General features: G+C 42.3%; 1 protein-coding gene across 1 annotated transcript in view; it reads left to right on the forward strand.

Moving 5' to 3' along the window:
* Positions 1-207: 207 nt before the first annotated feature.
* Positions 208-14,482, forward strand: part of ctif (CBP80/20-dependent translation initiation factor) — a gene marked incomplete at its 5' end in the record, with an annotated part of 72,120 nt that continues 57,845 nt past the window's right edge. The window contains 4 exons of the mRNA XM_080847270.1: positions 208-387; positions 6,567-6,638; positions 12,038-12,154; positions 12,688-12,755. Of these exons, the coding sequence (XP_080703396.1) occupies positions 208-387; positions 6,567-6,638; positions 12,038-12,154; positions 12,688-12,755 (437 nt within the window). The remainder of the gene's footprint in view (positions 388-6,566; positions 6,639-12,037; positions 12,155-12,687; positions 12,756-14,482) is intronic.

Raw genomic sequence — 14,482 nt, forward strand, 5'->3', positions numbered from 1 at the left:
GCCTTTAAAGAATAAGGAGGACCAGGCTTCATTTGGGGAAACTGAAAGACACTCTAACTGAGCTGGTGAACCTCATGAGCTGTAGTAGTGGATCAGATGGAATCGTTAAATTGATGCTGCTGAACAGTTCTTCCAACTCTTTTTTTTCTTTTTCTTTTTTCCCCAGGTCGTGTTTCACCCTCCCTCCCCAGCTGGCTGCTTGTTGCCATGGAGAACTCGTCAGTGGCCTCAGCGTCGTCTGAGGCAGGCAGCACGCGTTCCCAGGAGATCGAGGAGCTGGAGCGCTTCATTGACTCCTATGTGCTGGAGTACCAGGTGCAGGGCCTGCTGGGAGACAAGGGCGAGACGGTCACAGAGGGGGAGAAACCACAGTCCCACGTGTCCCAGGTGAGGGCCATCACTGAGGAGCTGGGTCTGTGCTGGCTACTCTGTTTGCTTCACAATGTATCGTACTGTGCCACATGCTTTTGGTATCTCCTTGTTAGATGCAGTACCAAAATGCAGCTGTGGTATATGCAGCAAACAGGGTTCCCGCGGGGTCTTAAAAAGTCTTAAAAGCATTGAATTTATGAATTTTGAAATAATACCTTAAAAAGACTTGAAAAAGTCTTGAATTTTGATATCTGTGTCTTAAAAAGTTCTGCAGTATAATTTCTCCGTATCGCATTCTCCTCAAAAGTTTCAATTGTCAACCACTATTATTTTGAATAAATAACCTAGCCTAAATAAAGAGTGGCGGAACTCATAATTGAGAGCGCAACGCTTCCCCGGTATTGGTGGTCATGTTGTGGATAAGTGCAGTCGTATGGAAGACGCAGATGTGATGTTTCGATGTACAGCTACACAGGGCAGTGTCATAGGGTAGTAACATTTGGTGGTTCAACAAATGTCCAGTTTGTCAGTTTATCAGTCATGAACACAGTAATACCCTACCTAACACTGAAGCAGTGAAAAGTTCATTCCACCATTTTCTCTCTGCATCCTCTCTTTGTTAACATCCTTCAGGGCCAAAAACAATATGCAGAAATGCAATAATAGGCCTATATGAAGCAAACATGCAAAAAGTACAATGCTGAGAAATATTGTGACAGTCTTTTGTTGCCTTATCAGAATTCCGTCATTTCAGTACGGTTGGTTCCTCTTTGGACCAGAAAAAAAACTTCAAAAGGGTAGGCTACACTTATACACCGGCCGATACCAAGAGTCCATCTGGTATTTGATGAGATACCACCTGACTATCTTGGCCTTCTGTTGACAGGACAGTGAGTGAAGATGATGAATAGAAACAAAACACCAGTCTGCTAAACTATTTGATGACTGGGCTGCACTGTCCTCTGTTTAAGCAGAACAATCATGTTGGTGGCTGCCGGAGATATCTGTGACTGTCAGGATTACAAGTTGAATTGTTTCACAACAGACATTAGGACCCAAAAAAGGCTCTGACATTTAATCAGGTTAGGGTCTCTTTACAGCAGTTCACAGATCTTCTCATCTCTGTAGCTAGAAGAATGGTTTTCCTTGTGAAAGCAGAAGTTCAAAAAAGTTAGCCAATCCTGATCAGTTCAGTTGATCTCTTTAGGCTGTTCACACTTGGGTGATCTGATCGCAAGTGGACAGCTCTAAGTACATCAGTTCACACCTGGTTTTAGAATGCGATTGCTTGTGATCGGATCTCACGGTTTATGCAAATAAACACGTACATTGTTTCAGTTTGCAAGGACCAAATATATATATTTTTTAAGTCTGCCATGCAAATCAACAAAACAAAAATAAAAAGCTGTACACACCCTGGACCCAATGTAGTCGGATGATATTACAATGGTTTAGACCAGCAGGGGTTCCCAACTTTTTGTATGTGTAACAGGTCGGTGCCCAACAGACACCCCGCTTATTTTAGCATTATTCCATTGGGCTAATTGAATCTATAATCCATTAATTCTAATTAATAAGCGATTGTTAGGCCTATGTGATTGTTAAAGGTGCATTAAGGATTAATAGCTATTCGCTAAAGGTATGCTAGCAGCTAAAACTAACGAAATCTCTTGAAATGTGCTGACTTTGACATTATGACAAACTAGTTACTCAACGACTGTCCTTACACAGACATCAATCATGTGCAACACAAGACTAAGCAAGACGGCAAATAAGCTACTTACTAGATTGGCAGAAGGTAATCAAAGTCAAGTCGGCGGGCTGCGGCAGGCAAAACTACAGAACGCAGTTAAATGCCTATCGACCCTGCTATGCCTTTGGCACGGACGCAACTCTCCATATTAAAAGTCATTGTAGCGCCCCAATTTTTTAAGGTTAAACTGCTTATCCTAACCCTAATCCTGAAGCATAATTGTTGCATATTGCACCTTTAACATCAGCACCTGCCACAGGTGGAAGCCTAGAAAGAAATAAAAGAAAATCTAACTCTAGATATTGCATCAAAATTGTATTGTGCACCCGAAAACAACATAAATACACACAGAGAACTGAATTGCAGTAGGCCTATTTGTGCGTAACAAGCAAGTCAGGACCCAAAAGATAGCATGTACTCAAAACGAGTGATGGAACATGCAAACAAGACCTCTCAGCAAGGCCTAATTAAAATAGGTGAATATAATAGGCTTCAGACATGTAAACAAATAAGTTCAAATAGGTCAGTATAATGATTAGAATAATTTAAATAATGAATTAAATCTGTGGCTGCAATCTATTATCAACATAAATAGCACGAATCATTCCTGGGCAGTCGTTTGAGTTGGTAGCTGTCCACAGAAAAGCATATCCACTCCAATGATAACGCACAATAAACAACACTAATGCAACGTTACTGACGTCCGTCGAATCCTATACATTTACGAGTAATCACTTCAGACAGCGTTTTAGACACTGTTGTTTAATGGTATATTTTTCGTGCTCTCTCGCCTTTAAGCAAGGAATATGCGAAACACAATGTTGCCACTTGAGGGTAAATCGTAAGAATAGTGTGGGTTGGCGATCATCTAACCTGGGGTTGCTTTCTGTCGGGTGCTTTGCATTAAGGTCGCATTAAGGTTGCATTGCATTAAAGACGAGTTGCTTCAGTGACAGCTAAATTCAGCTTGACAAATGCTACATACAACTTTAGATTTGTCGATTGTTCCGTCATTTTGCCTCTTAAACAGAAACTTTCCGCCAAACAATCCCTCAGCTCTCTCCAACTTTCACTACCGTCTCGGTCGCTTCTGCCTAACTGACTGCAGGCACGCGCCGGTTTCGTGTCAACGCACACCGGAAGTAAACAAAGTTGCGTTAACTGCATTAAAAATTTGGATCACATTAATCTCGGCCACAATAATATCACAGATGTACACGTTAACTTTGATGTCCTCAATTAATATTGTTCTCAATTTAAAATCAGTTACTCGCTCCGCAGCCCACCAATGGGGAAAAAAAAAAATCTGAAACATTTTGGCGGCCCAATGATAGTGCTCCACGGCCCACCAATGGGCCGCCGCCCATGGGTTGAGAAACCCTGGTTTAGACTCATCATTAACATCGACCAGTCTTTGCACAGGCTTGCAACGCTTTTGTTTCCTCACAAAGGCTGGTGTTCTGATTCTCTGATATTCAAGCATGGACTCTGATTCTCAAGTAAAATCTGGATGCCTTTGAAAGTTTTTTTTTTCTTGTTTCCTTTTTCTTTTCATAAACTGACAGTTAGGTAACCTTAGTTGAGGATTTATGACTATTTAGCTCACTGTACATCTGACTTGACATCCGAGACATTGCTTGTTATCTACTGGATTTTTCTCATGTGTGTTTTTGGGCCACTAGAAAACACAGGAGAGAACAGCATCAGCAGCTGTTAAAGCAGTGGCTTGTGAACAAGTAAAGCGGGGTTCACACTAGACTTCTTTTTTTAGAAAAAAGCGCAGCCTTCAGCGCCTTTTGAGCGCTTCAGAATTCATGGATATTATGTGACGTGACTGTCTTTTAAGCACCGCCATATTTGTGTCTGATGCAAACACAGTACGGTCATAACATACGGTCACAACTCACAGAAAGTTCAAAACGCTGACGGATATGTTGAGCTTTTGAATGTGACAACCTAAATATACAATTGCTAAAGATTTAGGGAATGACTGACCTGTTAAGTGAAACGCAGCACGTTGATACAGTCGTAGTAATGGCTGTGTATTATCAAAGCTACTATCTTGAGCAAGCTACAGTGCTAACAGTAATGGCTAGCGAGTTGTTTACGGTCAAAACCCACAGACAGTTCAGAATGCCCGGGATATGTTGTGCTGTTGAATGCGACAACAGTCACCAAAGAAAACCTAGATATACAATTGATACAATCGTGTATAGTTGCTGTGTCTTAGCACTCTACTGAGCAAGCTATAGTGCTAATAGCTAGCAAGCTATTTAGCCCTTCACCCAGGAATTTGGCTACAACTCGTTAGCCAATATTGGCACTCTTCCCTGCTCAGAAGAGTTTCTGTACGCTTGAAATCTCCGGTTTATGGGGATGGATTATGTACAAGATACATGTCAATGTCGGGAAAAGAAAGTTGGGGCAGATGCTTTGCAAAAACACAGTAATCGCTAACGGCTAGTAGCATGCTAACATTAGTTAGGTAGCTCAGACGCCTCGCAAATCCTCTTAGACGTATTTTTCAGTTACAATAATGTGGTTTATAAATTGTACAGTGTCTATTCCTCGGTAACTTTCTAAAAATCTAAGCTCTCTCCAACTTTCACTACCGTCTCGGTCGCTTCTGCCTAACTGACTGCAGGCACGCGCCGGTTTCGTGTCAACGCACACCGGAAGTAAACAAAGTTGCGTTAACTGCATTAAAAATTTGGATCACATTAATCTCGGCCACAATAATATCACAGATGTACACGTTAACTTTGATGTCCTCAATTAATATTGTTCTCAATTTAAAATCAGTTACTCGCTCCGCGGCCCACCAATGGGGAAAAAAAAAAATGCTTTGCAAAAACACAGTAATCGCTAACGGCTAGTAGCATGCTAACATTAGTTAGGTAGCTCAGACGCCTCGCAAATCCTCTTAGACGTATTTTTCAGTTACAATAATGTGGTTTATAAATTGTACAGTGTCTATTCCTCGGTAACTTTCTAAAAATCTAAGCAAAAAAAAGTTAAACTAAAAACTTCTAGGTTCAAATACGATGGTCTACGGCGTTAGGTCGGTTAAACTAAGATAGAAGGTTACTAGGGAAGCTACGCGACTACTCTCTCCTCGTCCTGATAGGTCAGCTGTCAAAAAGGCGCTTGGCGTCACCCGGCGCCTTTCTGAAAAGTTGAGAAAATTTAACTCAAAAAGGCGTCGGAGGTTGCGCTTTTTTAGAAGTTTATAAACCGCCGTTTTGCTTTTTCCCATAGAGTTGCATGTAAAAAAGGCGCAGAAGGCGGCGCTTTTTTCTAAAAAAAGAAGTCTAGTGTGAACCCGGCCTAAGGGGCCGATCACACAGGACGCGACTTTTAAAAGCGCGTCGCTAGCAAAACCATTGTTTTCCTATGGTACGGCGCGCCTTTCATGTGCGCCTTTTAAACGCCGCACCTCGCGCCTTTCTGGCGGTTTAAAGGCGTGCCTAAAAGTTAAAATATTCTCAACTTTAAGCGCAAGGCGCGGAGGCGCATATTTTAGCAGTTTATAACTATGAGGAATTGTATAACTCCAGATGTAAGAATTATTCGAATTCTATACGGCGGACACATGCGTGGACCTGCGTGAGCAACCAATTGGCCGTCTCTACACTATGCCTTTTATAAATGCCTTTAAAACAAATAGGCTAGCATGCTAGCTAACTGTAGGCACCACTCCACAGGCGCATAGGCGCTTTTCCCCAGGAGCATCTTGCCAACGCGCTTTCGATGCGACTGCGCTTATAAAAGTCGCGTCCTGTGTGATCGGCCCCTAAGAGAACAGGTTTTTCTGTGCTACTGCGCGCTAACACTATCATGTAATTGTGGTTAATACTGAATTGCCTTTGAATAGAGTAAAAGGGTGTTATCAACTGACTTGTGGGAAGATGCTCATTATTTGCACCTCATTTGTCTAGAGGTAAGGGAGGAGGGTAACTCAGCAGACATCAGGCCTACTTGGTGCATTATTTCTTAATGAAATCAACTTTTACACTCGTAAGATATTAGAAGTCGTGGACAAGGCCAGCTTTGAGTACGTGCTTCAGCGTATGCAGAGGATGTCAGTCGAGTAGGCGGTCCTTTAGTGTGGCCCAGGACACATGTAAACGTTACTAAAAAAATGTGGCCGTATTATCATATGACCATCTCCAAATGTGGTCTGAGTGATCGGATCTTGGTGCGTCATCAATGTGTTTTCAGTGCATTCACACGAGTACTTACAGCTGTCCACTTGTTAATACTAGGTGTGAACAGGGCCTATGAGGTTTCTGTCCAGATTATTTGTGTATGTGTCCAGTTCTGTGTTTTTGTTGTACTGTTACAGTTGATTGATTTTGTTTGTCTCTTTTTGTTTTGTTTTGTTTTGCTTTGAACTCCTCTTTTAATTTATAATTTTTTTTTTGCTTTGTGTTTTTCACAGTGGACGGAGGACTGCAGTGATAAGATAGATGGCAGCTGGTCTTCCTCGCGGGGGAGAGCTTCATCCAAACCAGTAAGTTGCCCCCCCCCAAACAAAAATACAAAACAAGAGTCTGCAAGGCCTGCCTGGTTCAGTGGAAAACCTTATAACTGTTTATCATCTTTCAAAAGCTACATTTTTGTATTGAGGTCTTTGCACCAAACAATGCCCTTGTGTTTCTGTGTCGTGCCAATGTTGTGTGTGGCTGTGCTGAAAGCCTGCATGTCCAGCTAGATTGATTGCATTGATCACGTTTACTTTGCTGTAGCATAGATTTGCCAGGGTGAATTGTGGTTGTGAGAGGCAGTTCCCCCAGTCTTTGGAAAAGCCTTTCATTAACCATTAAGGTCAGTGGGCAGAATATGATTTATTATCCCATCATCTCACTGTCCAGTAACTCTGCTGTGGTGTGTTCAACCTCTTCAGCACCTCACAGCACCTTTGGGAGAGGATAAAAATTGCATAGTATTGTGTTTTGCTTTGTCATACAAGCTCATGCAAAAAAAGGGTTTCTCTCCTGGGCTTCCCTTCTGTCCCTCCCCATCTCATGCTTCATTTGAGCACGATGGCGCTCCACACATGGGGTCGGACGCTGGCGCACGTGGGCCTGGCAGCAGCCCTGTCTTGGCAGACACTACCAGTTTGGAGTCCTGGCTGCCATACAGTTTGTGTTTGTGGAGTTGCGTTTGCTGTCTGTGGTCATCCTATGCCACCTTGGCTGAGTTTCTGACTATTTCAGTATTCACCTACTTTAATACTTAAGTAGGTCTGCAGTGTGATGTGATGTACCCGCATGGAATTAAAAAATGTTTTGGTAATCTGGAGGGGAAACCACATAAATTTGTTTTATTTTAAATGTACGTTAAGAGAGGCAAGACCCAATAATCTGCAGTATATCATGGCGAGTGTATTCTGCTAGCACAGCGTTTCTCAAAATGTGGGGCGCGGCCCACAGGTGGGGGGCAGAGACGTGACAGGTGGGGTGCGAATGGACTCGGATGAACGGGAGATTTTCCTGTTTCAATCCCTTCCTTTATAGACAATAACGATTATAAAACAATTGGGTTCTATCGCGTTATTTAGCTGTTTCTGATTGGACAAGAAACGTTCCATGCTATAGATTATCCGTCAACATACCAACGGGGACTTTTCACAGCTAATAATAAATCACTCCGCGATGAAATATTCTATAGCGCGTTGATGATAACCGTTAAGTCAAAATTCTTATAATTCCAAACCAAGACGTTGACAATGGAACTATTTTTTGTTGAGGAGAAACAATGGCGAAATAAACCATTTTTAATCAATAACTTTGTGTTGAAATGTTTATTTGTTGACTGTATAATTGTTTTATAAAAGCAATATAGCACTCGTGGGAGTGGGGTAGGTAAGGGATAATCCCATGTGTGTTGTTGCCTACGCCACTCTGCCTCCCGCCTCGGTGGCTATGGCCGACCACCACCCATGGGATTATCCCTTACCTACCCCACTCCCACTCGTGCTATATTGCTTAATTATACACTCCCATTGCACTAAGCAACCACACTCAAACAAAGAAATATTGTATTTGTTAGCCTATTAAGTATTGTTTTGTATTAATTAGCCTGTTGTTAACCTTAACAATTAATTGGCCTATGGGGAGTCTTTTGTTAACTGCTTCAGGGCTGAAGTGTTCTATATTCTAAACTCCGGGGTTATCTCCCTTTCCCTTCTGTCTGAAGTGTTCTATATTCTAAACTCCGGGGTTATCTCCCTTTCCCTTCTGTCTGAAGTGTTCTATATTCTAAACTCCGGGGTTATCTCCCTTTCCCTTCTGTCTGAAGTGTTCTATATTCTAAACTCCGGGGTTATCTCCCTTTCCCTTCTGTCTGAAGTGTTCTATATTCTAAACTCCGGGGTTATCTCCCTTTCCCTTCTGTCTGAAGTGTTCTATATTCTAAACTCCGGGGTTATCTCCCTTTCCCTTCTGTCTGAAGTGTTCTATATTCTAAACTCCGGGGTTATCTCCCTTTCCCTTCTGTCTGCGGTTGATGAGCAAATGAATGGCAACTTGATTTGGGCCGAGGATTTATTCTCCACACTGGTTGCACAGAGTTCAGCGTTACAGCAACATAACTTTGCTCCGGTTGCTGATCTATCCGTGTGAATCACTGGTCTCTCACTCTCACTCGCTTTCTCTCTCTCTCTCTCTCTCTCTCTCTCTCTCTCTCTCTCTCTCTCTCTCTCTCTCTCTCTCTGTCCTTCGCTCTACCACACCCACCCTATAGCCTACGTGTTGCTCCGTTATACCTTATACAGTGCCTTGCATAAGTATTCACCCCCTTGGATGTTTTACCCTTTTATTGCTTTTATAAATCAGTCATGGTCAATATAAGTTGGCTTTTTGGTCTCACAATTAGTGAAATGGGGATCAGTGTGCAGTGAATGTGTCTCAAGTGATTGTAGGTCCATTGTGAAAGGTCCATTCACTGGTCAGTATTCAGTAATCAGTATTCCTGGCTACTGTTACACCATGAATACCAAAGATCACTCTAAGAAAGGTTATTGAAAAGTATAGGTCAGGGGAAGAATACAAACAAAATGTCCAAGACACTTAACATCCCCTGAAATTCTGTTCAATCCTTCATCAAGAAATGGAAGGAATATGGCACATGTGTAAATCTGCCTAGATTAGGCCATCCTTACAAACTGGGTGACCATGCAAGAAGGAGACTAGTAAGAGAGGCCACCAAGACACCTATGACTACTCTGAAGAAGTTTCAAGCTTCTGCAGCTGGTATTGGAGAAACTCTACATTCAACAACTGTTGCCTGGGTTCTTCACCAATCAAAGCTTCATGGAAGAGAGCCAGAGCAACAACCTTTTCTCTGAGTTGCTTAGAGTGATCTTGGGTCTTAATGGTTTAACAATAGCCAAGAATACTGATTACTGAATACTGACCAGTGAATGGACCTTCCAGACAAAGGTGTCGTTATACTACAATCACTTGAGACACATTTCACTAAAAGCCATCTTATATTGACCATGACTGATTTATAAAAGCAATAAAAGGGTAAAACATCCAAGGGGGTGAATACTTATGCGAGGCACTGTACATTATTGGAGCAGCACCATTATGCAACACTGTATAAACATTAGATGGGGGACCGGGATGAAAGTATGACCTCAAACCATAGTGCAAACATTTTGATTGACGTCGGCGTATTGATTGACGTCGGCGTATTAATTGCAGCGGGACAATGAAAAAAAAAACTTTTACCGGAGCATAAAAGTGTAGTGGGCGAAAGGCTAATATTTACGTTATGGATACATTTGTGACCCAAAATACAAAGGTTGGTGATTCAGTACCTGTGGCGAAAATGACAGCTGATCCACCAAAAAATCAACCTAAAAGAAAATTGAAAATTTCAATAAATTTGACAATTGTTCATTACATTACATTTAGTCATTTAACAGACACTCGCCAAAGCGGGTGCAGGTGTGTGCTGAAGGGTGGAAAAGGGTACATTGAGGTTCACCCTCAGTAAAAGAAGGTCCAAAAAGGTTGATGAGAAACCCGTCAAAATTCGTTCTTGGAGATTTTAATTCACTTCACTCCCTTCATTAACCTGGCTGAGCTTTTCAGAGGCATTAGAATTGTGGCCCTTTTTGTTTCCACTGCCATTTTGAATGTTTTTTCACTCATACGTAACTGTGTTTGACCAGACATTAACACAATTGCATTTTGTGCACACACACACACACAGCTCTTGTCAGTAAATGAACTAAGTTTTTCTAAAAACCCATTCACACTGTCCCATATGCACACAAACGCGTCTGCACAGATAGACAGGTGCAGTGACTAATGTGGCTTCTGGTCCCACACAAAGATGTGGCTTCTGGTCCCACACACAGAGGTGGCTTTAGTTTGTGTGGCCCTTGGTGGGTGGCTATGCTGGTGGCATCCAGCCGATCTCTCTCTTTCGCTCTAGTCTCTCTAGTCTCTATCTCTTTCTCATTAGTCTCTCACTCTCTCTCTCTCTCTCTCTCTCTTTTCTGCTTGTCTCTGCTCCTTCCAGTGGGCTGTCTTATGTAAGTTGAGTCCATGTTTGAGCCTTTGAAGTGTGTGTGTGTTCACAGTTCAGACTTCACACTTGTGAGTGGTTGACATGCAAAGTCTGAAGGATTAGTGTACGTGTTCATATGAGGAGGTAGCTGTTTGCAGTTAAGTTTTGTGTGTGTGGGTATGTGTGAGATGGAGAAAGCAGCATTTATAGGATAAAGATTGGATTTGAATCATGTGTCTGCGTATTAGTGTGTGAGTATTTGAGAGGAGTGTTTTATATAGGCCAGACAAAAGGGTGTTTGTGGGTCTGTCGCTGATTATTGCATGTTTAGGTGTACACATTAGTCTGAGCCTCAAGCTTTCTCTCTCATCTGCACTTAGATTTGAGTCTGATAACATGTCTGAGTCTGAGGGCCAAACAGCAGAACTGCAGTCAGATTTTAGTCTGATTACGTGTCTTAATCTGAGGGGCAAACAGCAGAACTGCAGTGTCTGCTGTAACCTCCACGGCTGCGGTCTGAGGAAGGAACAGACGCCAGTCACATGATGAGTGCCAGAAGAAGTCAACAGCATTAAGACTGAGGAACTTGAACAAAATACGACCCTTTCACCTCAGTTCTAGGACTTAAGAGAAAGTGGTGACGAGTCAACTTAAATCTAGTCTGATATTATGGTACTTAGCTAGAATATTTACATCTCATCTAGGAAGCAAAGACAAGTCTTCCCTTTCCCTCGTTCATTACTTCTCTCCTCATCTCTCTTCCCTTCTTTTCCCCCGTCGGCCTCCTTCCCTTTTTTCTTGGAGTGGAGGATGAAGAAGGGCTGGGCTTTGAAGGATATCAGGTTTCATTCTGAACCACTGTGTGGAATGCCCACAGAGAGGATCATGGGAAAAAAGCTAAACTGGCAGGAAATGGGGGTTGGGTCAAGACAGGAGTCAGTATTCGACATGGGATGAAAAGCGAATTCATTTTTTGTGCTGTAGTCTCATATACTAACAACAATAAAAATGCACTCAGTTGTATGGGCCAGGGTGTATGTGTGTGTGTGAGAGAGTAATATTTGTGGCAGCAGTCCTTTGTGTACTGATGTTTTTCTCAAAGGCACCCGGAGTAGAGGTTGCTAGGGGTAACTGGCCTTGTCAGCAGTCTGTGGGCTATGGTGTACATTTATCCCGAGGCTCCATGTAGGCTAGCTACAGCCCCTGCACCGCCCAGTACACAGCCAGAACTGAGGGACAAACTTTCAGCTGTCATTTGGTCTCACCAACTTTACAAGACATTCACTCAAACAATCTCCACTGTACTGAAAATAGATTTCCAAAGACCTTACAAACCTGACCTCTCTCTCTTTCTTTCTTTCTCTCTCTCTCTATCTCTCTCTGCAGGATGAGTGGGAGCACAGCAGTAATGGGAGCACAGGGTCGAGGCCCAGCTCTGGGTCTAGACCTGGTTCTGGTTCTAGATCAGGCAGTCGGAATAATCAGTTCAGAGCTCCAGCCAAGGTACCACACTCAAGACTTGTGTGCCTCTTTCCCCTTCTGACCCTAAATCAGTTTTGTGAATCCAGTGCTATTCTTATAAACTACAGGCAGAACATATTGTTTCAGAAACAGTTGGTTCACCTCTCTAAGCTGAGATAAATCTCTACCCCTCTGCATTGTCCTCAGTAGGACTACTTGAGAGTGTCTGGAGATTATCTGACCTACCCTCCTTTCACTCCTGTAGGTATTAACATTAGTATAGTGCTTTTAATACGTAATCATTTGGTATGTAGGTCTGTGATGTGCAAATATCATAAATCAGCGAATGCCACCATATTGAACAATGAGTTGTCAGTCATGAGGAACCCCGGGTGTGACCCACTGTTGTGATGCCGTTTCATATGAAGTTTGAATTCAAATCATGTCACTTATTCTAAGATCTTACGCCTAAGGTCACCTTTTGAAAAATCAGTTAATGGCCTCATGATGTTTACTGGCTCCTGCACAGGAGAATAGATGGACCCTGATTAATGTTGTTCCTCTCTGCTGTGTAGAATGGAAACAAAGAAGGCTCCCTTGACATCTTGGGCACGGACATCTGGGCCGCCAACACTCTGGACGGGTAAGGATACACTGTGAAGACCTACACTGTGATACAAGTTCTAGAGGTCTTTATTGCCTTTTTAATGAACAAAAACGACGAGTAGTTAATGTAGCTATTTCAACCCAGATGTCCATTACATCTTCAGTGATGTTGTCTGGGGTATCTACTGTGTAGTGATGTCCACCTGGTACCACAAGAGCATCTGGACATCTAGACTGGCCTGTGAAAACAACAATCTAAATTAAACCTAGCTTAGCTTCAGGCTATATTTATTTAATGAATCCCCATACCTTCACTGGAGTGTGTGTTTAGTAACTGGCAACATCCCACCCACTGTTCAACCAAAATAAACAGCATGATTGGTCTGGATAAGAATAGGCCTCTGAGAAACACCTGACATTTCAGGCTCATGTCTACAGTAACCCTCTGAAGATGCTGCTGTTGACACGATGAGACATAGACACTGATTGGTCCCGTAGATGTCCCTAGTGTCCACAGGGGGACCCGTTAGAGCTGCGGTTAGACCCCATCAGACATGGTTCAGGCGCTCCCACTGCCGCTCCCCGGCCCCCGGCCTGCCTACACCCCACTCTGACATAATCAGCTTAACTTGGGAAATCCCTGTAGTGACAGAGGTCCATATCTGCTAACAAACAAGCTTTTTTTGTTCTGTATCAGATTAAAAACAGGGTTTACTCTACCTAGGCTGATCTACATATGTGACCTGATCCAGCAAAATGAGTCACAGTGACCAAGAACTCAAAATTGAGATATTGGTATCTTTGGAAAGATGGGAAAATAAGCTTTTAAATGATGTATTGGTCAAAGTCCTATCTTAAACGGTTGTGAAGTTACATTAATTTGAATGATGGTGTGGCAGCACCTTTTTCCAACTGAAAACCTGAGATAATCGCATTTTAGTTTTCCGTCCGTTTTTTGATGACCTCTTCAGTAATCCTTGGCATCCAGAGCTGCACCCAGTGTTTTTACAACATGATTTTACTTAAGGCATTTAGATACTTAGAAAAGGCTATTAAATTGGACTGAAACATCAATTATTTCAAAATATTTATTACATATTATTCAATATTTATCAAATAATTCAATAATAATTTAAGGCGCGTTTTACAGAGATTCAATTCATTTAAATTCAATACAATTCAATTCAGCTGATTTGACACACTCATGTCCAAAACAACAAAAGACAGAACAGATATATATTAAAAAGGACTATAAAAACATAAGTAGATCAAATGTCACATACAAACATACATACATTTTAGGTACAATAGTGTGCCCTCAGTCTGGATGTGTAACAGGAACATTGATGAATACCTCCAAAGATTGTACAGACATACAATATTTTCGCTTTAAAGCCTTTGAGACAGTGGCAAAATGCCAGTGTGTGTGTGTATGTGTATGTGGCAGAGAGAAATTGACTATTATATACATGTATCTACATAGAGAGAGAGAGAGGGAGACTGAGAGAGAGTCAAAACAGACGTACTACATTTTCGCTTTAAAGCCTTTGAGAGAGTGGCAAAATGTCAGTGAGTGAGTGTTCAGTGTGTGTGTGTGTCTGTGTGTGTGTGTGTGTGTGTGTGTGTGTGTGTGTGTGTGTGTGTGTGTGTGTGTGTGTGTGTGTGTGTGTGTGTGTGTGGCAGAGAGACATTGACTATATACATGTATCTACATAGAGAGAGAGAGGGAGAGAGAGGAAGACTGAGAGAGAGTCAGTGAGTTAG

The sequence above is a fragment of the Sprattus sprattus genome, assembly GCF_963457725.1.
Source record: "Sprattus sprattus genome assembly, chromosome: 11".
NCBI classification, from domain to species: domain Eukaryota; kingdom Metazoa; phylum Chordata; class Actinopteri; order Clupeiformes; family Clupeidae; genus Sprattus; species Sprattus sprattus.